Source organism: Heloderma suspectum, chromosome 6 (genome assembly GCF_057233095.1).
Source record: "Heloderma suspectum isolate Gila_16-S chromosome 6, 16-S_ref, whole genome shotgun sequence".
Lineage (NCBI taxonomy): Eukaryota > Metazoa > Chordata > Lepidosauria > Squamata > Helodermatidae > Heloderma > Heloderma suspectum.
Window position 1 is genome coordinate 51,433,801 of NC_139463.1, and position 19,175 is coordinate 51,452,975.

The 19,175-nt window shown below is 49.6% G+C and overlaps 1 protein-coding gene across 1 annotated transcript in view; it reads right to left on the minus strand.

Moving 5' to 3' along the window:
• PAX8 (paired box 8) overlaps positions 1-19,175 on the minus strand; it is an 88,993-nt gene that overhangs the window by 48,792 nt on the left and 21,026 nt on the right. The window contains exon 3 of the mRNA XM_084804274.1: positions 5,765-5,930. Within this exon, the coding sequence (XP_084660400.1) occupies positions 5,765-5,930 (166 nt within the window). The remainder of the gene's footprint in view (positions 1-5,764; positions 5,931-19,175) is intronic.

Genomic DNA, 19,175 nt, shown 5'->3' on the forward strand with positions numbered 1-19,175 from the left:
CTCCATGATTGCTCAAAGAGAATAGACAGTGGTTCTGAGAGTTCGTCTGCCAGTTCCTTTATGACTCTAGGATGCAGTTCCTCTGGCCCTGGAGATTTGAACTCATTCCAAGTAATTAGGTGTTCCTTGACCATATGCCTATCGATCTCAAACTGCAATCCTGCCCCTTCAGCCTGTACTTCGCCTTGGCCAGGGGGGTCATAGACGCTCTTTTGGGAGAAGACTGAGCCAAAGTAGGAATTGAGCACCTCTGCCTTTTCTTTGTCATCTGTTATTGTTTTGCCATCCTTATTTAATAGCTGAACCACCATTTCTTTCCTCTGCCTTTTACTATGCACATAGCTGAAGAAAGCCTTTTTGTTGTTTTTAGCATCCCTCGCTAACCTCAGCTCGTTCTCAGCTTTAGCCTTCCTGACACCATCCCTGCAATTCTGTGCTGCCTGCCTGTACTCTTCCTTTGTTACTTGGCCTTCTTTCCACTTCCTATATGTGTCCTTTTTTGTTTTCAGGTCATCTCTAAGCTTTTTGCGAAGCCACGTTGGCTTCTTCTGTTGTCTTCCACCCTTTCTTCTCGTTGGAATGGTTTGTAATTGTGCCTTGAGAATTTCCTTTTTTAAAAGCTCCCACCCATCTTGGCCTCCTTTTCTCATTAGCGTCGCTTGCCATGGGACCTTACTGATCATTGTGCTGAGTTTATTAAAATCAGCTTTCCTAAAATCCAGGGTACACGTTTGACTACACTCGGCTTTTGCTTCCCTTAGAACCAAGAACTCAAGTACAACATGGTCGCTTTCCCCCAGAGTTCCTTTAACTTCTAATTTATCCACTAAGTCATCTCTGTTGGTAAGTCAAGGATAGCCGATCCTCTAGTTCCTTCCTCTACTTTCTGTAGGAGGACATTATCCGCCACACAAGTCAGGAATTTCCTGGAGGGGCCATGTTTTGCAGCATTTGTCTCCCAACAAGTATCGGGGAAATTGAAGTCTCCCATTACTACTACATCATGCTTCCTTAAAACATTGGCTATTTGCTTTTCAAAAGTTTCATCCTCATCTTCTCCCTGGTTGGGTGGCCAGTAGTAGACTCCGACCACCAGGTTCCTTGTATTCTTTGCTCCATTTATTTCAACCCAGATGCTCTCGATGGGGCTACCAAGCTCATCCTCCTGTATTTCTGTGCAGAGAGATGTATTTTTCACATACAGTGCAACCCCACCTCCCTTTCTGTTCCTCCTGTTCTTTTTGAACAAGTTATATCCTTCAATTGCTGTATTCCAGTCATGAGAGTCATTCCACCAAGTCTCAGTTATACCTATCAAGTCATAATTTCCCTCCTGTATTCAGAGTTTCAGTTCGTTCTGTTTGTTTCCCATACTTTGGGCATTAGTATATAGACATCGAAGACCATGGGCTTCATAGTCTGGCTTTTTTCTTACATGTTTGTGAAGACTATTATTGGGCACTATTAGAGCTGTTCTCTCTGTTGCAGTGCATGCGCCTACGTCCACTGTTACCCCCAACATTACATCACCCTTCCCCGTAGGATTCAGTTTAAAGCCCTCCTGATGAAGTTCTTCATGCTGTGGCCAAACACATTCTTCCCATCCTTTGTGAGGTGCAACCTGTCCCTTGCCAACAGCCCATCTTCCAGGAAGCATAGCCTGTGGTCCCAGAATCCAAATCTCTCTCGTTGGCACCACCTTTGTAGCCAGTCATTCACCCGGAGTATTTTTCGTTCCCTTTCTATCCCTCTTCTAACTACTGGAAGGATGGATGAGAAAACTATCTGGGCCCCAAAGTTCTTGAGTTTCCTTCCCAAAGCTTCAAAGTCTAACGTGATTTCTTCGTAGCTCAGCTTGGCGGTATCATTTGTTCCCACATGGATGAGAAGAAAGGGATACCTGTCAGTGGGCTTTATGAGTGCAGGCAACCTTTCAGTCATGTCTTCTGGGAGACAACATACCTGGCGAGTCCACGGGTCTTCGCAACATACTTGGGTCTTGATCCTACGCAGCAAGGAGTCTCCCACTACTACCACTCTTCTCTTCTTGTTGTTGTAGGTCTGAGTTTCATCATCTCTGTTTGACTGACCTTCAGCCTCTTGCTCACTCTCATGTAGGTCCCCCTGTGATTCTTCCTCTGCAGGCTGTCCTCCAGTCTCATCCGCAAGTACCTGTAATCGGTTCCACAGCTCCACTGCTTCTACTGATGCAGAGTGGCGGCTAGTTCTTCTTCTTCTGTCACCCTTTTCCAAGGAGTATCCTCTACTCCATTTTTCTTCACCTCAGCATTTCCCACTGCCTCATCTTGCTGTTGCTCTTCAAGCTTCTGGTCTTCCCTTTGCTGCTGTGGTTCCCCCATTCTATCCAAGAACTCTTCGTGTTTTCTTATTCCTCGGAGGGTCGCCGCTCCAGTCCACTTACTTTCTCCTCCAGCAGCGTGATCATCAACTTGCACTTGTTGCAGGTGGAGGCCATGTTGTTCTCAGGCAAGAAAACAAACATGGCACACACCTTGCAGGTCACCACCACTGGAGAGTCTTGTCCTTCCACTGCCTCTTTTCCCTTTTTGTGTCTAGCTTTGTGATTGTTCTGGACTAGCCTGTGCCTGCTCCTCTACTCAGTAGAGGTTAAAAGCAGAGTCCCACTGGTGTGGAAGTGTGTGTTACAAGACAAATAAATGAAAAAAGTTAGTTAAATAAAATAAAATGAAAAAATGAAAAAAAAATGTTAGGGGCCTCCCCCTTGACCTTCCCTTCCGAACTCCCCTGGCCAACTCCCGTTTGCTCCCCCTGTCCGCTCGCTCTGGTTGCTCGCTCTCTGGGAGCTTGCTTGCTTCTGTAGTCCCTGGACCAGCTGGAGCAGCTTGCTCTGCTCTGCTCAGCGGCGGGAAACAGACTGAAGCTTCCCGCCCACTCAGCTGCTGGGAGTACTCAGGCTGCACACCCCCAATTCAGTTGGAGCTCTCAGAAGCACCTGGTGAGCTCATGGCCACTCAGAAGGATAAAGGGCAGCCCCCTGGGCTTCCTGCAGCCCACTTCCCTCTTAACCTCTGTCTCCTTTGTCTCTTCTACCACTGCAACTCCCTTGGCCAACTCCTGTTTGCTCCCCCTGTCCGCTCGCTCTGGTCACTCGCTCTCTGGGAGCTTGCCTGCTTCTGTAGTCCCTGGACCAGCTGGAGCAGCTTGCTCTGCTCTGCTGCTCAGCTGGGAGGCGGGAAACAGACTCAGTGCTAGCAAGGGATGGGTTGCACCTCACAAGGGCTGGGAAGAATGTGTTTGGCCACAACATGAAGAACTCCATCAGGAGGGCTTTAAACTGAATCCTATGGGAGAGGGAGACATAAAGCTGGGGGTAACAATGGATGAAGCCTCATGCACCACAACGGAGAGAACTGCTCTAATAGCGCCCAATAACAGTCTTCAAAAACATGTAGGAAGAAAGACAGACTATGAAGCACATGGTCTTCGATGCCTATATACTAGGGGTGTACGAAACCCCGCTTACCTGGCTCCGCCGGGTTCAGCGGGAGGGGGGGGAGGCACTCCGTCCCTCCCCCCGGAATCCTGGCCGGCCGGCTCTGCTCCGCAGGGATTCTGTGGAGCCGCCGGCCGGCTCCGCCAGCAGCCAGACATCCGGCCGCTGGCAAGCAGGGACGCAAATGGCGGCGGCCGTAGCTGCCGCTGTTTGCATCCCTGTAGTCAGCCATGATAGGCTATGTAAAGACTTAAGTAGCCTATCACGTCTGGGTAAAAAAAAACGAACGCGTATACAAATGGTGGTGGCTATGGCCGCCGCCATTTGCGTTCCTTATTTTTGGCTGTCTTAGTCTACGTAAATATTTGCGTAGACTAAGATGGCGAAACTAAGGGGGAACGCGGGATTGGCGGGATTCTTTGACATCCCTACTGTATACTAATGCCCAAAGTATGGGAAACAAACAGAACGAACTTCAACTCTTAACACGGGAGGGAAATTATGACTTGATAGGTGTAACTGAGACTTGGTGGGATGACTCTCATGACTGGAATACAGCAATTGAAGGATATAACTTGTTCAAAAAGAACAGAACGAACAGAAAGGGAGGTGGAGCTGCATTATATGTTAAAAATACATACCTCTGCACAGAAATACAGGAGGATGAGCTTGGTGGCCCCATCGAGAGCATCTGGGTTAAAATAAATGGAGCAAAGAATAACAGGAACATGGTGGTTGGTACCAGCCACCCAATCAAGGAGAAGATGAGGATTAAAGTTTTGAAAAGCAAATTGCCAATGTTTCAAGGAAGCATGATGTAGCAGTAATCGGGGACTTCAATTCCCTGATATCTGTTGGGAGAGAAATTCTGGAAAACAGGGCCCCTCCAAGAGATTCCTGACTTGTGTTGCTGATAACTTCCTCCTACAGAAAGTAGAGGAAGGAACTAGAGGATCAGCCATCCTTGACTTGATCCTAACCAACAGAGATGACTTAGTGGATAAAGTAGAAGTTACAGGAACTCTAGGGGAAAGCGACCATGTTCTACTTGAGTTCTTGCTTTTAAAGGAAGCAAAAGCCGATCATAGCAAAATGCGTAGCCTGGATTTTAGGGAAGCCAATTTTAATAACCTCAGAACAATGATCAGTAAGGTCCCATGGCAAGCAACTCTAATGAGAAAAGGAGTCCAAGATGGGTGGGACTTTTCAAAAAAGGAAATTCTAAAGGCACAATAACAAACAATATGTGATGTGGCTGCAAAAAAGGCAAATGCTCTTTTGGGCTGCATTAATAGAAGCATCGCTTCCAAATCCAGGGAAGTACTAGTTCCCCTCTACTCAGCACTGGTTAGGCCTCATTTGGAATACTATATCCAGTTCTGGGCACCACACTTGAAGAAGGATGCAGACAACCTGGAGAGGGTTCAGAGGAGGACAACAAAGATGATCCGGGGACTGGAAACAAAGCCCTATGAAGAGAGACTGAAAGAACTGGGCATGTTTAGCCTTGAGAAGAGAAGACTGAGGGGAGATATGATAGCGCTCTTCAAGTCCTTGAAAGGCTGTCACAGAGAGGAAGACCAGGATCTGTTCTTGATCATCCCAGAGGGCAGGACACAGAATCATGGGCTCAAGTGACAGGAAGCCAGATTCCGGCTGAACATCAGGAAAAACTTCCTGTTAGAGCAATACGACAATGAAGCCAATTCCCTACGGACGTGGTGGGCTCTCCCACACTGGAGGCATTCAAGATGAGGCTGGACAGCCATCTGTCAGGGAAGATTTGACTTGAATTCCTGCATTGAACAGGGGGTTGGACTCGATGGTCTTATAGGCTCCTTCCAACCCTTCTATTCTATGATAGGGAAAGCAAGACATAGTTTGTTGTCAATTCATGGCTAGAGCAACAGCCCATGGTTAACATAAACCATGGCTTACTGTTATGTGCAAAAACATCCACAGAGACTTACAAGTAAAACCAAGCAAAACATTTTACCACAATAGGATTAAAACTTGATAGGGCCTTTTAGAATCAGGTAAAATGGCTTCAGGAGCCATGACTCCACCCCAGCCAGCCACCCCCAACCTACAGCATAAGCCCCCAGCATGGCACCTACACCAAAATGGTGACAGGAGAGATTCACCTTCATCTTTGCCTAAACCTTCTTTCTATGTGAACTCTACAAGACTGTATGTTAGATTCTTAGAAAGAAAAATCAAACTGTCTTCAAAGAAGACTGTTACTCACAGCAGCTCTCCATAGCCCTACATGGTCACCTTCATGCTTACCTGCCAAGGATTTTGCTAACGCAACCATGACTGACTCGCAGTTGTCGGGAGATGTCACAGGGCCTCACGCCCTGGTGTGCCAAATCCACGATGCGCTGCCGCACCACCTCTGGCAAAGGCCGGCCATTCACAAAGGCCCCACCCAGCTGGTTCAATCCTCCATGCCCTGCTAAGACACAAACCAAGTTCCAGGTGGGCAACGGGAGGCCAGCAGAAACCATAACATTTCATGCAGGAACAGTGCATGCGTGTGTGTGTGCATCCACAGTGTCACGTTCCTTAACCCGAGTTGAGAAAACTTCGATACTGAATTGTTATTTACAAGAGAGTTTAGGGATTCCTCAGGCGGCTCTGCTGATGTTGGCATGCATGGTGAACATTCAAAGCATAGTGAGCTGTTGAGCTTGGTTTTGATGCAGGCTCAGGTGTATCTATATTAGCTTTCACACAAATAACAAGGGATTAAATAAAGTAAAACAAATTCTCATTCTTTAAATGGAAACTGTCATGTCACAAATTAAAGTGCCGATTTCCAGAAACAAAGCAAAACGGAAAACCCTAGGTGGGATGAAGCCGGTGTCTAGGACAGGGGGAAGCAATGTGGTGCCTATGCGCTGGTGCCTCAGACACTGCTCCTAGCGCCCGCCAAGGCGCCTCCAGCTCCTGCCATCTTCATTTCCCATGAATGCCAGTTCTGGGCTGCATGATGGGGCTCAGAGATATTCTTAGGAAATGAAGACACAAGACCGGGAAGGAGGATAGAGGTGTTTGTGTGTGCTTGGGAAAGAGAGAGTGCATCTATGGGTGGTGATCCTGAGTGAGAGAGAAAAAGAGATGGGGCAATAAGTTATCTGGCAGTGGGGGAAAATTGCCCTCTCTGAAATAGGTTTCTGTTGCCACTGAAAACCATCCCTGCAGGGGTTAAGAGCCCTTATCGCCTGTCCCTCCCTGTCTCCCCCAGCTCTCCCGGTCTTGTGCCATCAGCAGAAGTGCTAGCAGCAGATAGAATTGCAGGGGCAGCACTCGCCATAGTAGCTAAGAGGCTTCAACAGTCGTTGGATGCATTGCAGCTGAAAATGCATCCCCAGCTAACCACAAGCCACTGCAGCTGCATGCTCAGCCGCTGGCAGCTTATTGACATCAACAGTGAGCCAATGCCAACACAGCCAGCAACTGGAGCTGCCTGAAATTAACTCCTGCACTCCTATGGGCAGGCAGCAGTGGGGCAGAGGTGGGGTGGGGGCTTTTTGCCCTTGCCTGCTGCTGCAGCCCAATGTTGGCCGAATCGTTAACTCCTTGTTGTGCTGGGCACTGGCTTTCCTCTCGTTATCGGGCAGGACATCCCAACTTCCTCTCTGCCAAGCAGACTCAAGCCACGATGCCCTTCACTGCTGACAGTGGCACAGGGCAGGGGGTGGTGCAGCAAATGGGAAGTGGAATATGGGGTGGAGGCCATTGGTGCCAAACTGTTAACCCCTGTACTGCTGAGCTGTTCACTCAGGCATGAGGGGGCAACTCTGACTTGGCATGCATAATATCTCACAGGCTCAACACTCAGGCTGTTGACTGACAAGCCCCAGAGCCCTGGCCACACACGTGCTGGTCCCTTTGCCCAAGGCGTGTTGTGGTTTGAAAGGGGGCTGGCGTTATGGTTGGAAAAATGATTCCCCGGCTTTCGTGTGTTCAGTTCAACCGTAACTTGTGAACCATGGTAGGTTTTGCAACTGATATCACAAGTTTTGTTAGGAAAGGTGTGGAGACTCTGGTGCTTATCAACACTGGAGTTGTAAAAAAAGATTTCCCCACATTTACAGCATGGGGATACCCCAGCCCACCCCCACACACAATGGGTTTGCTCAGAAGAATACCGTAATCACAACAGATTCCCACTCCAAGGCATAGTTCATGCTGGGGGTAGGTGCCTGGGAGTAAGGGCTCATGCCAGGGGTGGGGGTGTGTAGCTGGAGGCTCCAGTCTGGAGACACTGGATTGGGGAGAAGCCCATGCCTGGGTCTGCTGGATGGGGGCTAGTGCTAGCAATGGGTGTCTGAGGACAGGGGGTCATGCCAGGGGTGGTTGTCAGGGCATGGGGGCTTGTGCCAGAGGTGGGGGGCCTAGGGGAGCTTGGTTGGGGGCTCCAGGCTGGGGGGTAGTTGGAGGGGTGGTTTGGAGGGGCTCATACCTACGTCTCTGCAGTGGAGGCTCATGATCAGTCTAACTGGTGGGGTGAAAAGGGGGGATCACTGGAGGAGGAGCCAAGGGGGTCACCGGAAGGGGAGCTGAGGGGGTCATAAGAGGTGGCCTGAAGGACACCTATTTTGCTATATGTAAGCCTTTCGCTACACAGTCCCCCCCCGCAACATTTCTCCAGAATAACGACACAGAGAAAGCAGTTTGTGGCAGAGCCCTCTTACTGAAAGCAACACACAAGCAAACTATTGCAGCAGGTAATTAATTAAAGTCAATGACTGCAAGACAGAAAGAGTGAGTTTGGGTTAATCACAGCATACTAAGCTCACAGAACAAACAGAGAGCAGGCTTTTTTAAAAAGTGGCTTAACAAATGTCCCAATTTATCCAGAGTATGTCACAACAGGGAAAGGCATTTGTAAACAAGCCCAGTTCACCAATATTTAAATGAAAGGGAGATGGGAGGCCAGGAAGCCCATTTCACAGGCAAACTGAGGCAGCAAACAATTGAGTGTCAATAATGGTAAACGAGAGTGTTTGGGTTACACAATCCAGGTTTTTTTTTTTTAAGTGTGGCCTAGCAAACATTAAACGGGAAGAATTTAGCCAGGGATATGCATTAATCTGTGCCACCAAAAGGAAGAAAGGATTTTTAAAATCACATGTTCACAAAGTGATTCAGATGCATTATATAGCAAAACAGAATGGGTTCCAGCCCCACATTTATGAACAGTTCAACCCACCAACCCTCCCCTCCCCAGCAAATGTACCCAGAGTAACAGCAGAGATAAAGCAATTTCTAGCAGAACTGGCTTCTTCAACACTGAAAGCAAAGGGGTGGAGGAGAAGGGAAATCCATTTCTCACACACATACACATGCTTAAACGGGAGCAAGTCCCACTGAATTCAGTGAGATGTACTTCTGAGTAGACTTACATAGGATGGCTATATATATCCCATCGTTTAGAGAACAATCCTATGGCCACTAGACACTGTCTAGATGGCCACAGAATTGTTTGGTTTCTAGAAACTGCGCTCCCTGCCCCCTCCCCCGCCCCCTTGTAGCTGGCATCTCCACGCTCATAAATGGAGCGGGGAGAGGGTGAATAGGGGGTGGTCCTGGAGGCAGGGAGGGGAGGGGATTGCAGAAGCTGCTTTAGACAGCTTCTTAGCGGGTCTCCAGGCCCCTTCCCTCCCCCTCTGTGAAGCTGTGGCTAGACGTGTGAACATGCATGTCTAGCCACAAATGTAGGGTGGCTGGAGCATGGAGGATCCCCTCCATGCTCTGCCTGCTCTGCACTGGCTAGGTGTCAGCATCCGATTTTGGAAGCTGACATCTATCTCAATAGGATTGCACCCTTAAAAGCACTTGGCACAAACAAGCAAATAATGCCAATGTGTATGCTATCAGAACAGCAACAACAACAATGATAAAAAGTGTCATCTTAAGATGCACCACCGTAACTCGAAAAGGATTCATATTAAGGATAGAATCCACCCACACCAAGCACTACACACACACACACACACTTATCAGTTTGCAAACAGTTTTTGTTAGGAAGGGTGTGGAGACTCTGGTGTTTATCAACACTGGAGGTGTAAAAGATTTCCCCACATTTAGAGCATAGGGATACCCCAGCCCACCCCCACACACAATGGGTTTGCTCAGAAGAATACCGTAATCACAACAGATTCCCACTCCAAGGCATAGTTCATGCTGGGGGTGGGTGCCTGGGGGTAAGGGCTCATGCCAGGGGTGGGGATGTGGAGGTGGGGGCTCCAGGGTGGGGGCACTGGTTTGGGGAGGAGCCCATGCCTGGGTCTGCTGGGCAGGGGCTTGTGCTAGGGATGGGTGTTTGGGGACAGGCCTCATGCTGGGGGTGGCTGTCAGGGGGTGGGGGCTCATGCTGGGGTTGGGGGGCCTGGAGGAGCTTGGTTGGGGGCTCTAGTCTGGGGGGGCAGTTGGAGGGGTGGTTTGGGGGGACTCGTACCTAGGTCTCTGCAGTGGAGGGTCATGGTCAATCTAACTGGTGGGGTGGAAAGAGGGGGTCACTGGAGGCAGAGCCAAGGGGGTCCCCGGCGGTGGGCCCAGGGGCACATATTTTGCTATACACAAGCCTTTTGCTACACAGTTCAACTCACCAACCCCCCTCCCCCAGACATTTCTCCAGAATAACAACAGAGTGAAAGCAGTTTGTGGCAGAGCCCATTTATTAAAAGGAAAGGGGGAGGAGGAAGAAGGGAAAACCCATTTCTCATACACATGCACATGGTTATATATTGAAGTCCCATTGAATTCAGTGAGACATACTTCTGAGTAGACCTACATACAATTGCTGGATATATGCATTTCCACATTGCTGTATATATGCAATTGAATGGCACATGCAAGCAAATAAAGCTAATGTGTATTCTATCACAACAACAACAAGAAGTGTCATCTTATGTTCCAGCACCATAAAATGAAAAGGATTTATTTTAAGGACAGAATCAATCCAAGCACAATACACAAAACACACACGCACACACACGTAAGAATTTAGCAGCTTGCAAATCCCAATCCCCCCTCCCCGAAATACATTGTTACACAACGTAGCAGCACAGACTTCAATGCATTCCCCTCACCCCTATTTATTCAGTCACATCCCATGGAAACAAAGAATGTGAATCAGCCGCCCTTCTGCAGGGGCAGGCACAGCCCCCCGCCATCCCCCCCCCCGCCTGGATCGATGGACCTGGGCCAGGCTGCTCTGCCATGGGCTCCAGGGGCCCCTTTAACCCCCCCCCCCGCCCTGGCCGCAGGCCACAGCTCAGCACAAATATTCCAAAGACTCAAACTGACTTCCCTCAATACAAACAATGTGGGGCTTTGGGGGGGGGGGAAGCTCATATCTCCCCCAATTCTGGCCCTATTTTCCTGGATTTCTACCTCACTGCTAGTTAACCCATTCTCTTCTAGCCTGGCAAATTTGGCAGCTTTATCTGTATTTCGTGAGGCAGGCGGTTGGTCATGCCTTTTCACTGGTTTCTCAAATTTTCATTTCTACCATCGCCCATGCACCAGAAGAACTCCCCATGGATCTATATCTCAAAGGGCAATGCTAACCTCCATCCATGAGGCCCTACATGAGGGATGAATCTTTCCCCCCCAATAATATCCCATAATAAGCTTTGTTATGCACCAAACCTAGCTAATCCATTGGAAAATTAGGTAGCTATCTACGTGCAAAATTTGGGGCAGATCAGACAAGGGGGAGCTTAGGTATGCCACCAAACCTGACTTTTTGCCCATATGGGAAAAACATGCAAAAAAGCTGCCTTGACCTAGTCCACACGTAATGACAACCCAGAATATGGGTTGTTGCATTACCCAGAGTTTGTCTGCCAGACGGTCATGCAAAACACAAATTGTTTTTCTCAATTCCTGGGTTGCCTGATCCCTTCCTCCTTTGCCTGTTCCCACCCTACATGCCATGTCCCCACTGGAGGAATCCTCCTTGGAGGAAGAGCCCCCAGAAACTGGAAAGAGCACCCCAGATCAGCCGCTGTCACCATGCCAGGAGCCACCTGGGCCCTCGGGGGAGATGGCTGCAGGCCCATCCCAGCCGGGGGGAGGGATTCTGCCTCTCAGGCAGAGGCTGGGCAGCCCCCCGGGCCGCAGGGGCATTGTCCCCTTACTGGCAGGCTAGTAGGGCTCCCGTGAGGAGGAGTGCCCACTTGGACTCCTCAGGAGAAAGCAATTCCTCATGAGTAGGGCTCTGGCCAGAGAGCTCTAATGCCGGCACCTGAGCCCTGGGTGGGGGTCGGCAGACATTGGTGATAAAAGCCTGCGGAGAACAGCCAGGCCGGAAACAATGCCGCTCTTCCAGCTCCGGCGTCTGCTAGCGTGCCTCCTGGATGCCGCCCTGCGAGCCATCCTCTGTGCTGCTGCCCTCAGCCTCCCGCTCCGCATCTGGCTGCCTCGCTGTGTTTTGGCCCCCGCCTGCCATCTCGGCCGCCCCCGCCTGGGCCTGCTCCCACATAGCCGGCAGCTCGCCTGTGCGTCTGTCCGCTGCCTGGACCGCTCCTGCCCTCGCGTGAGCCCGCCGGACGGCAGCCTGTGTGCCGGGACCTTTGCCTGCTTCATCACCTCGCTCCTGGCAGCCCCTTCCCTCCGGGTCTGCTGCAGCCGACCCAGAAGGACGCTGAGTCCCAAATGCCTTTGTGGCATGTCCAGTGGCTGGGCTTTTTGGACCGCTCTCGCCTGCTGCCTCGGTAGCCGGGCAAAACAATTCATGAACAACTCATGGTTCTGGGGTCACGCTTAGGGTTTTCCTGTTGCTGTTTTTTAAATGAAGCTGTTTACCCCCCGCACTCCCGCGCCCGTTTCCCTGAGCGCTCCTTCCCTCTCTCGCCCCGATGCAATGAAGGGTCCATGGCAGGGGCTGAGCACGACATGAAAGCTACCTGAGGATTTCAGAAGTGTTTTTTCCCTTTGCTGTTGTTGTTTGCTTGCTCCTCCCAGGCCTTGCAGGGGGCGGGGGGGCTGGAGCCGATTGTGGCAGGAAAGCTTCCTCTCTCTTTCTCCTCCTCCGGCTCATTTTTGGGGCAAGTTTTTGTTGATGGAAGCAGAGAGAACTGCTTGCCTTCAGACATGTTGGACAGAGAAACCCCTGCTGCCCCTACCTTGATGCTCATCTGGGCCTGGCCGCTCTTCCCTGCCCCCCGCAGCACTCTGCAGGGCCTGCTGCTGAGTGAGATGGGGTGATTGTTTTGGAGACTGAAGGCTGGCTGGGGCAGGCTCCCCAGCCCGCTGCAGCCATGAACTGGGGAAGTGGAGGGGGACGGCCAACCCAGCTTCATGCTCTGCCTCAGGGCCAGAGCGCACTCGTGAGCTTTCCTGGCCTTCCATGGTGCAACCAACGGGTCGCCCTGGTGCATGCCTAAAAAATCCACCCCTTCCCAGCAGAGCCATCTGCACGTGTGCTGGCCAGCACACATAAAGGTAACAGTAGTTCTTGGGGGATACTCTGCGCATGCACATCTTCTCAGGCATGTCCAGTGCCCCCCTTTTGCTGGCAACAGAAGGAAAGCAGAGGGGGGAGGAGAGCGTGTTGGGCTGCTGCCGTGCTCCCTCACACAGAGACACAGACCCCGAAGGGCTGGGGAGGTGGAGGGGAGGAGCAGGACGCGCTGTGTGCTAGGTGAGGCTCTGGGCTCCTTGACTTGGCCAGCAGGCTGTCACCATGACAGGCCGGGCTGCCCCCCCCCCCAGAGGCCATATGAGCTCCAGCTGCCTGGGAGCAGGAGAGAAGCCAGAAAGATGAACTCCCATCCTCACCTGTCCCTGCCTGCTGTTCCCCCGTCACCTGGCCCAGCAGCCAGAGAGGGAGCAGCTGCGGGGAGCTTGCGTCGCCCCTCCCTTGCCAGACGGTGCACGTAGCTCCAGCGGACAGTTCCCAGGACCGCAGTCTCTGGCCCATCCACTGGCCAGAGACTCAGAGGAAGAACATCACAGCAAAGGAAGACCAGCCTGGCCCAATACATCAGCCAGAGACGTGTTTGCTTCTTTCCTCCTCCCTCCCAATCCCCTTTCCTTTTGTGTTGTATCTTTTAGAGGCTTTTGCAAGCCTGAGGACTATCTTAATATTAATCTTTCTTCTAGGAGACCTTTTCGGCTGAAAAGCAGGGCAAAAATGCCAAAACTAAATAATAAATAAATGCGAGCACAAGGGAAGCTGCACAACAACACAGCCGTGAGATCTGAAGTTGATGAATCATCATGGCTAGAAGTCTGAACTATGAAGAATCAAGCAATCTCTGGTTAAAATTCTACCTCTGTCAAATGACCTCACCAGGTGACCTCAGGCTCTCATCTCCCCCGCCCCCCCAATATGGGGATAATGATACTGACTTACCTTACAAGGTTCTTGTATAATGTTGTTGTTGTTATTATTATTAGCCAAAGTTCTCTGGGTGGTTCACAAGACATAATCATCAGAAGACAAGATAATAAAAACATAATATAAAATCTCTAAGATACAAAATTTAAAACAATTTAAATTTACACTAAGATACTGGACCTGGTAGAAACATCTGACATAAATGCCCCATCATCTGCCAGGGAGTAGAAGGCAGTCTTAACCTGGTGCCAAAGAGATAACAGTGTTGGCGGACCCCTGTGGAGAAAGCATTCCATAATCAGGGAGCCACCACTAAGAATGCCCTCCCCCTGTTGGTACTTTCCAATCTTCCCTCTGAGAGGCATTCCATCAGATATTGCAGTTCTGAGCTGTGTAAGCCTTTATTCTAGGTGCTGGTTTTAACCTATAATCTATGTGAAGTGCTTGGAACACTCTGAAGTTCATAGGGTTAACTACAAGTGGAACTCCCAGCATCTTATTTTACAGAAAGCACCCATGGGGAGGGGGGTTGGGTACGATTGGGGCCATGGCACAGGGCATCTCATTCTTTGCGCCTGGGGCCAAGACCCCAATTCAACAATCCCCCCGACCCCGCTCAACAGCTGCTTTTGGCCCTGAAAGATAAACCTAAACCTCCACTGGCAGTTGGGGGAGGGCCTTGGTGAAGGGCAAATGATCAGGGACTCCCTCGCCTTTTGACCACGGTCCAAACATACAGGCAGCTGCCTTTTGTAAAATAAACAGATGTCATGAGTTCCAATCACATGTAGTCATGCCCTTAGTAGCAGAAGATGGGGGGGGGGGTGTCAACCCCTGAATGCCACTTTAGGAAGAATTAACTGCAGGGCAGCCAAAGAAACATATGAAGAACAAGCTCCGAAATCAGCTGTCACACCAGCACAGAAGGACTTAGCTTCACCCCAGCCAAGGGATCTGTCTTCTATTGCTGCTCTCCCCCTCCTCCCGCTATGACGAGGGCTGCTCTTCCAACCATTTTATCAATCGTAACTGTGTCTGGGTTTCTAATGTGTGCTTCACAGTTAGTCCAAGTCCAGACATTTGACATTCTCAGCCTGCGCGGTCTGTCCCCCCTCACCCCCATCCAGAGCCAGAGAGGCTGCCAGGCCCAGCACTGCAGCAGCAACGGCACAGCCTGGATTCCAGGGAAACACGGCCGCCTTCTGCAGGAGGAAATGGCCCACCTGCCAGGCCAGTTCCAGGCAGCACACAGATCGTATGGGAGCCAACTATTCCACACAAACACTGAAAGGAAGCGATAAGATCTAGTTAGTTTTGCCACACTAGACAGGTAATTGTATTTTTTTGTTTCTAGTTAAGCTTGTAGTTGGTCTATGGTAAAAGATCATGTGGGTGAACCACAGAATTAACGCAAGTGGGACCTGTTGCTGTGTATCACCTCCTAGCAGGAATGCTCCTGTTCAGGGGTCCTGCTGGTCACCTACACCCTCCTACAGCAGGCCATTGCATTCCTTCCATGCCCCCAGTCCTCCCGCTTTTTAATTTCCCCAACTGACAATGAGCATGCTCACTTCTCACTGAGTTGACTTGGGAGCTGTTGCTTCTTAGAGATTTTCTAAAAACTGTGCTTATGCAAACCCTGGTTCCCTGAGCATCACCATGCCTGATGCTCTTGTTTCTTGGCAACTTCTTTGGTTCCATTTCTGTTGACATTCACCACCTCAGTTAGGAGTGATTTTAAAAATCCTTATAGAGTCATCGCTAGCCATAGACATCTTCTCATTTGAATCTAAATGTCCAGCTGACACTTCCTCCTAGTTCTTTTCTTTGTCTAAATTCTGCCCAGAGTGAGGATGGTGTCAGGAAAACGGCCTCTGGGGACTTGGCACCTCGAACAATGATATCCCATCATCGAGTAGGCCCTGCAAACAGGTCTCCAGAAGACTGGTGCGATGGAGCCTCCGAGAATTCCTCTCTTAGTGCCCTTTGTAGTAATGCATGACCAAGAAACATAGAACAGTAGGGTTGGAAGGGGCCTACAAGGCCATCGAGTCCAACCCCCTGCTCGATGCAGGAATCCAAGTCAGAGCATCCCTGACAGGTGGCTGTCCAGCCTCGTCTTGAACGCCTCCAGCGAGGGAGAGCCCACCACCTCCCCAGGACATGGGTTCCATTGTCGTATTGCTCTGACAGTCAGGATGTTTTTCCTGATGTTCAGCCGGAATCTGGCTTCCTGTCACTCGAGCCCATTCTTCCGTGTCCTGCACTCTGGGATGATTGAGAAGAAATCCTGGCCTTCCTCTCTGGGACAATCTTTCAAGGACTTGAAGAGCGCTATCATCTCTCCCCTCAGTCTTCTCTTCTCAAGGCTAAACATGCCCAGTTCTTTCAGTCTCTCTTCATAGGGCTTTGTTTCCAGTCCCCTGATCATCTTTGTTGCCCTCCTCTGAACCTTCTCCAGGTTGTCTGCATCCTTCTTCAAGTGTGGTGCCCAGAACTGGACACAGTACTCCAGATGAGGCCTAACCAGTGCTGAGTAGAGAGAAACTAGTACTTCCCTGGATTTGGAAGCGATGCTTCTATTCATGCAGCCCAGAAGAGCATTTGCCTTTTTGGCAGCCACATCACATTGTTGGCTCATATTCAGCTTGTGATCGACAACAATTCCAAGATCCTTCTCACTTGTAGTGTTGTTGAGCCCCATCTTGTAACTGTGCATTTGGTTTCTTTTTCCTAGGTGCAGAATTTGGCAGTTATCCCTACTACATGTCATTCTGTTGTTTTCTGCCCAGCCCTGCAGCCTATCAAGATCACTTTGAATTTTGTTTCTGTCTTCCAGGGTATTAGCTATCCCTCCCAATTTTGTGTCATCTGCAAATTGTATCAGCATTCCCTGCACCTCCTCCTCCAAGTCATTAATACAAATATTGAAGAGCACTGGGCCCAGGACTGAGCCCTGCAGTACCCCACTCGTTACCTCTCCCCAGTTGGAGAAGGTCCCATTGATAAGCACTCTTGGAGTCCGATTCTGTAGCCAACTGTGGATCCACCGGATCATTGTTTCATCTAGCCCACTTTGAGCTAGTTTGCTCATCAGGAGATCATGGGGCACTCTGTCGAAAACTTTGCTGAAGTCGAGGTATATGATGTCTATAGCATTCCCACGGTCTACAAGGGAGGTGACCTGATGCAAAAATGAGATCAGATTTCGTCTGGCAGGACTTGTTCTTGACAAATCCACGTTGGAGTCGAGGAATCACTGCATTGTGTTCAAGGTGCTTACAGATCTATTGCTTTATCATCTGCTCCAGAATTTTCTCAGGGACTGATGTCTGACTGACTGGTCTGTAGTTCCCAGGCTCCTCCTTTTTACCCTTTTTGAAGACAGGGACAACGTTAGCCCTCCTCCAGTCATCTGGCACTTCCCCCGTCCTCCGTGATTGCTCAAAGAGAATAGACAGCAGTTCTGAGAGTTCTTCTACCAGTTCCTTTATGACTCTAGGATGCAGTTCCTCTGGCCCTGGAGATTTGAACTCATTCAAAGTCATTAGGTGTTCCTTGACCATATGCCTATCGATCTCAAACTGCAATCCTGCCCCTTCAGCCTGTACTTCGCCTTGGCAAGGGGGGTCGTAGACGCTCTTTTGGAAGAAGACTGAGCCAAAGTCGGAACTGAGCACCTCTGCCTTTTCTTTGTCATCTGTTATCGTTTTGCCATTCTTATTTAATAGCTGAACCACCATTTCTTTCCTCTGCCTTTTACTATGCACGTAGCTGAAGAAAGCCTTTTTGTTGTTTTTAGCATCCCTCGCTAACCTCAGCTCGTCCTCAGCTTTAGCCTTCCTGATGCCATCCCTGCAATTCTGTGCTACCTGCCTGTACTCTTCCTTTGTTACTTGGCCTTCTCTCCACTTCCCATATGTGTCCTTCTTTGTTTTCAGGTCATCCCTAAGCTTTTTGTGAAGCCACATTGGCTTCTTCTGTTGTCTTCCACCTTTTCTTCTTGTTGGAATTACTTGTGATTGTGCCTTGAAAATTTCCTTTTTTAAAAGCTCCCACCCATCTTGGCCTCCTTTTCTCGTTAGCATTGCTTGCCATGGGACCTTACTGATCATTGTTCTGAATTTATTAAAATCAGCTTTCCTAAAATCCAGGGTATGCGTTTGACTACACTTGGCTTTTGCTTGCCTTAGAACCAAGAACTCAAGTGCAACATGGTCGCTTTCCCCCAGAGTTCCTGTAACTGCTACTTTATCCACTAAGTCATCTCTGTTGGTTAGGATCAAGTCAAGGATAGCCAATCCTCTAGTTCCTTCCTCTGCTTTCTGTAGGAGGAAGTTATCCGCCACACAAGTCAGGAATTTCCTGGAGGGGCCATGTTTTGCAGAATTTGTCTCCCAACAAATATCGGGGAAATTGAAGTCCCCCATTACTACTACATCATGCTTCCTTAAAACATTGGCTATTTGCTTTTCAAAAGTTTCATCCTCGTCTTCTCCATGGTTGGGTGGCCGGTAATAGACTCCGACCACCAGGTTCCTTGTATTCTTTGCTCCATTTATTTTGATCCAGATGCTCTCGATGGGGCTACCAAGCTCATCCTCCTGTATTTCTGTGCAGAGAGATGTATTTTTCACATACAGTGCAACCCCACCTCCCTTTCTGTTCCTCCTGTTCTTTTTGAACAAGTTATATCCTTCAATTGCTGTATTCCAGTCATGAGAGTCATCCCACCAAGTCTCAGTTATACCTATCAAGTTGTAATTTCCCTCCTGTATTCAGAGTTTCAGTTCGTTCTGTTTGTTTCCAATACTCTAGGCATTAGTATACAGACATCGAAGACCATGTGCTTAATAGTCTGGCTTTCTTCCTACATGTGTCTGAAGACTATTATTGGGCACTATCAAAGCTGTTCTCTCCATTGCAGTGCATGCGCCTACGTCCATTGTTACCCCCAACATTACATCTCCCTTCCCCGTAGGATTCAGTTTAAAGCCCTCCTGATGAAGTTCTTCATGCTGTGGCCAAACACATTCTTCCCAGCCTTTGTGAGGTGCAACCCGTCCCTTGCCAACAGCCCATCTTCCAGGAAGTATAGCCCGTAGTCCCAGAATCCAAATCTCTCGCGCCAGCACCACCTTCATAGCCAGTCATTCACTGAAAGCTTTACTGTAACTTACACAAGAGTCTATGCAGCAGCTGACTGGTTGTCATGCTGCTCCGTGCTCAAAGAATAACGGGGATTCTGACCTCTCCTGTGAGCTGGTGACAGCCGAAGTCAGTGGGAACTTCCACGTGACTGCTTCTGAGTGCAGACCCATTTCTGATTGATACATCTAA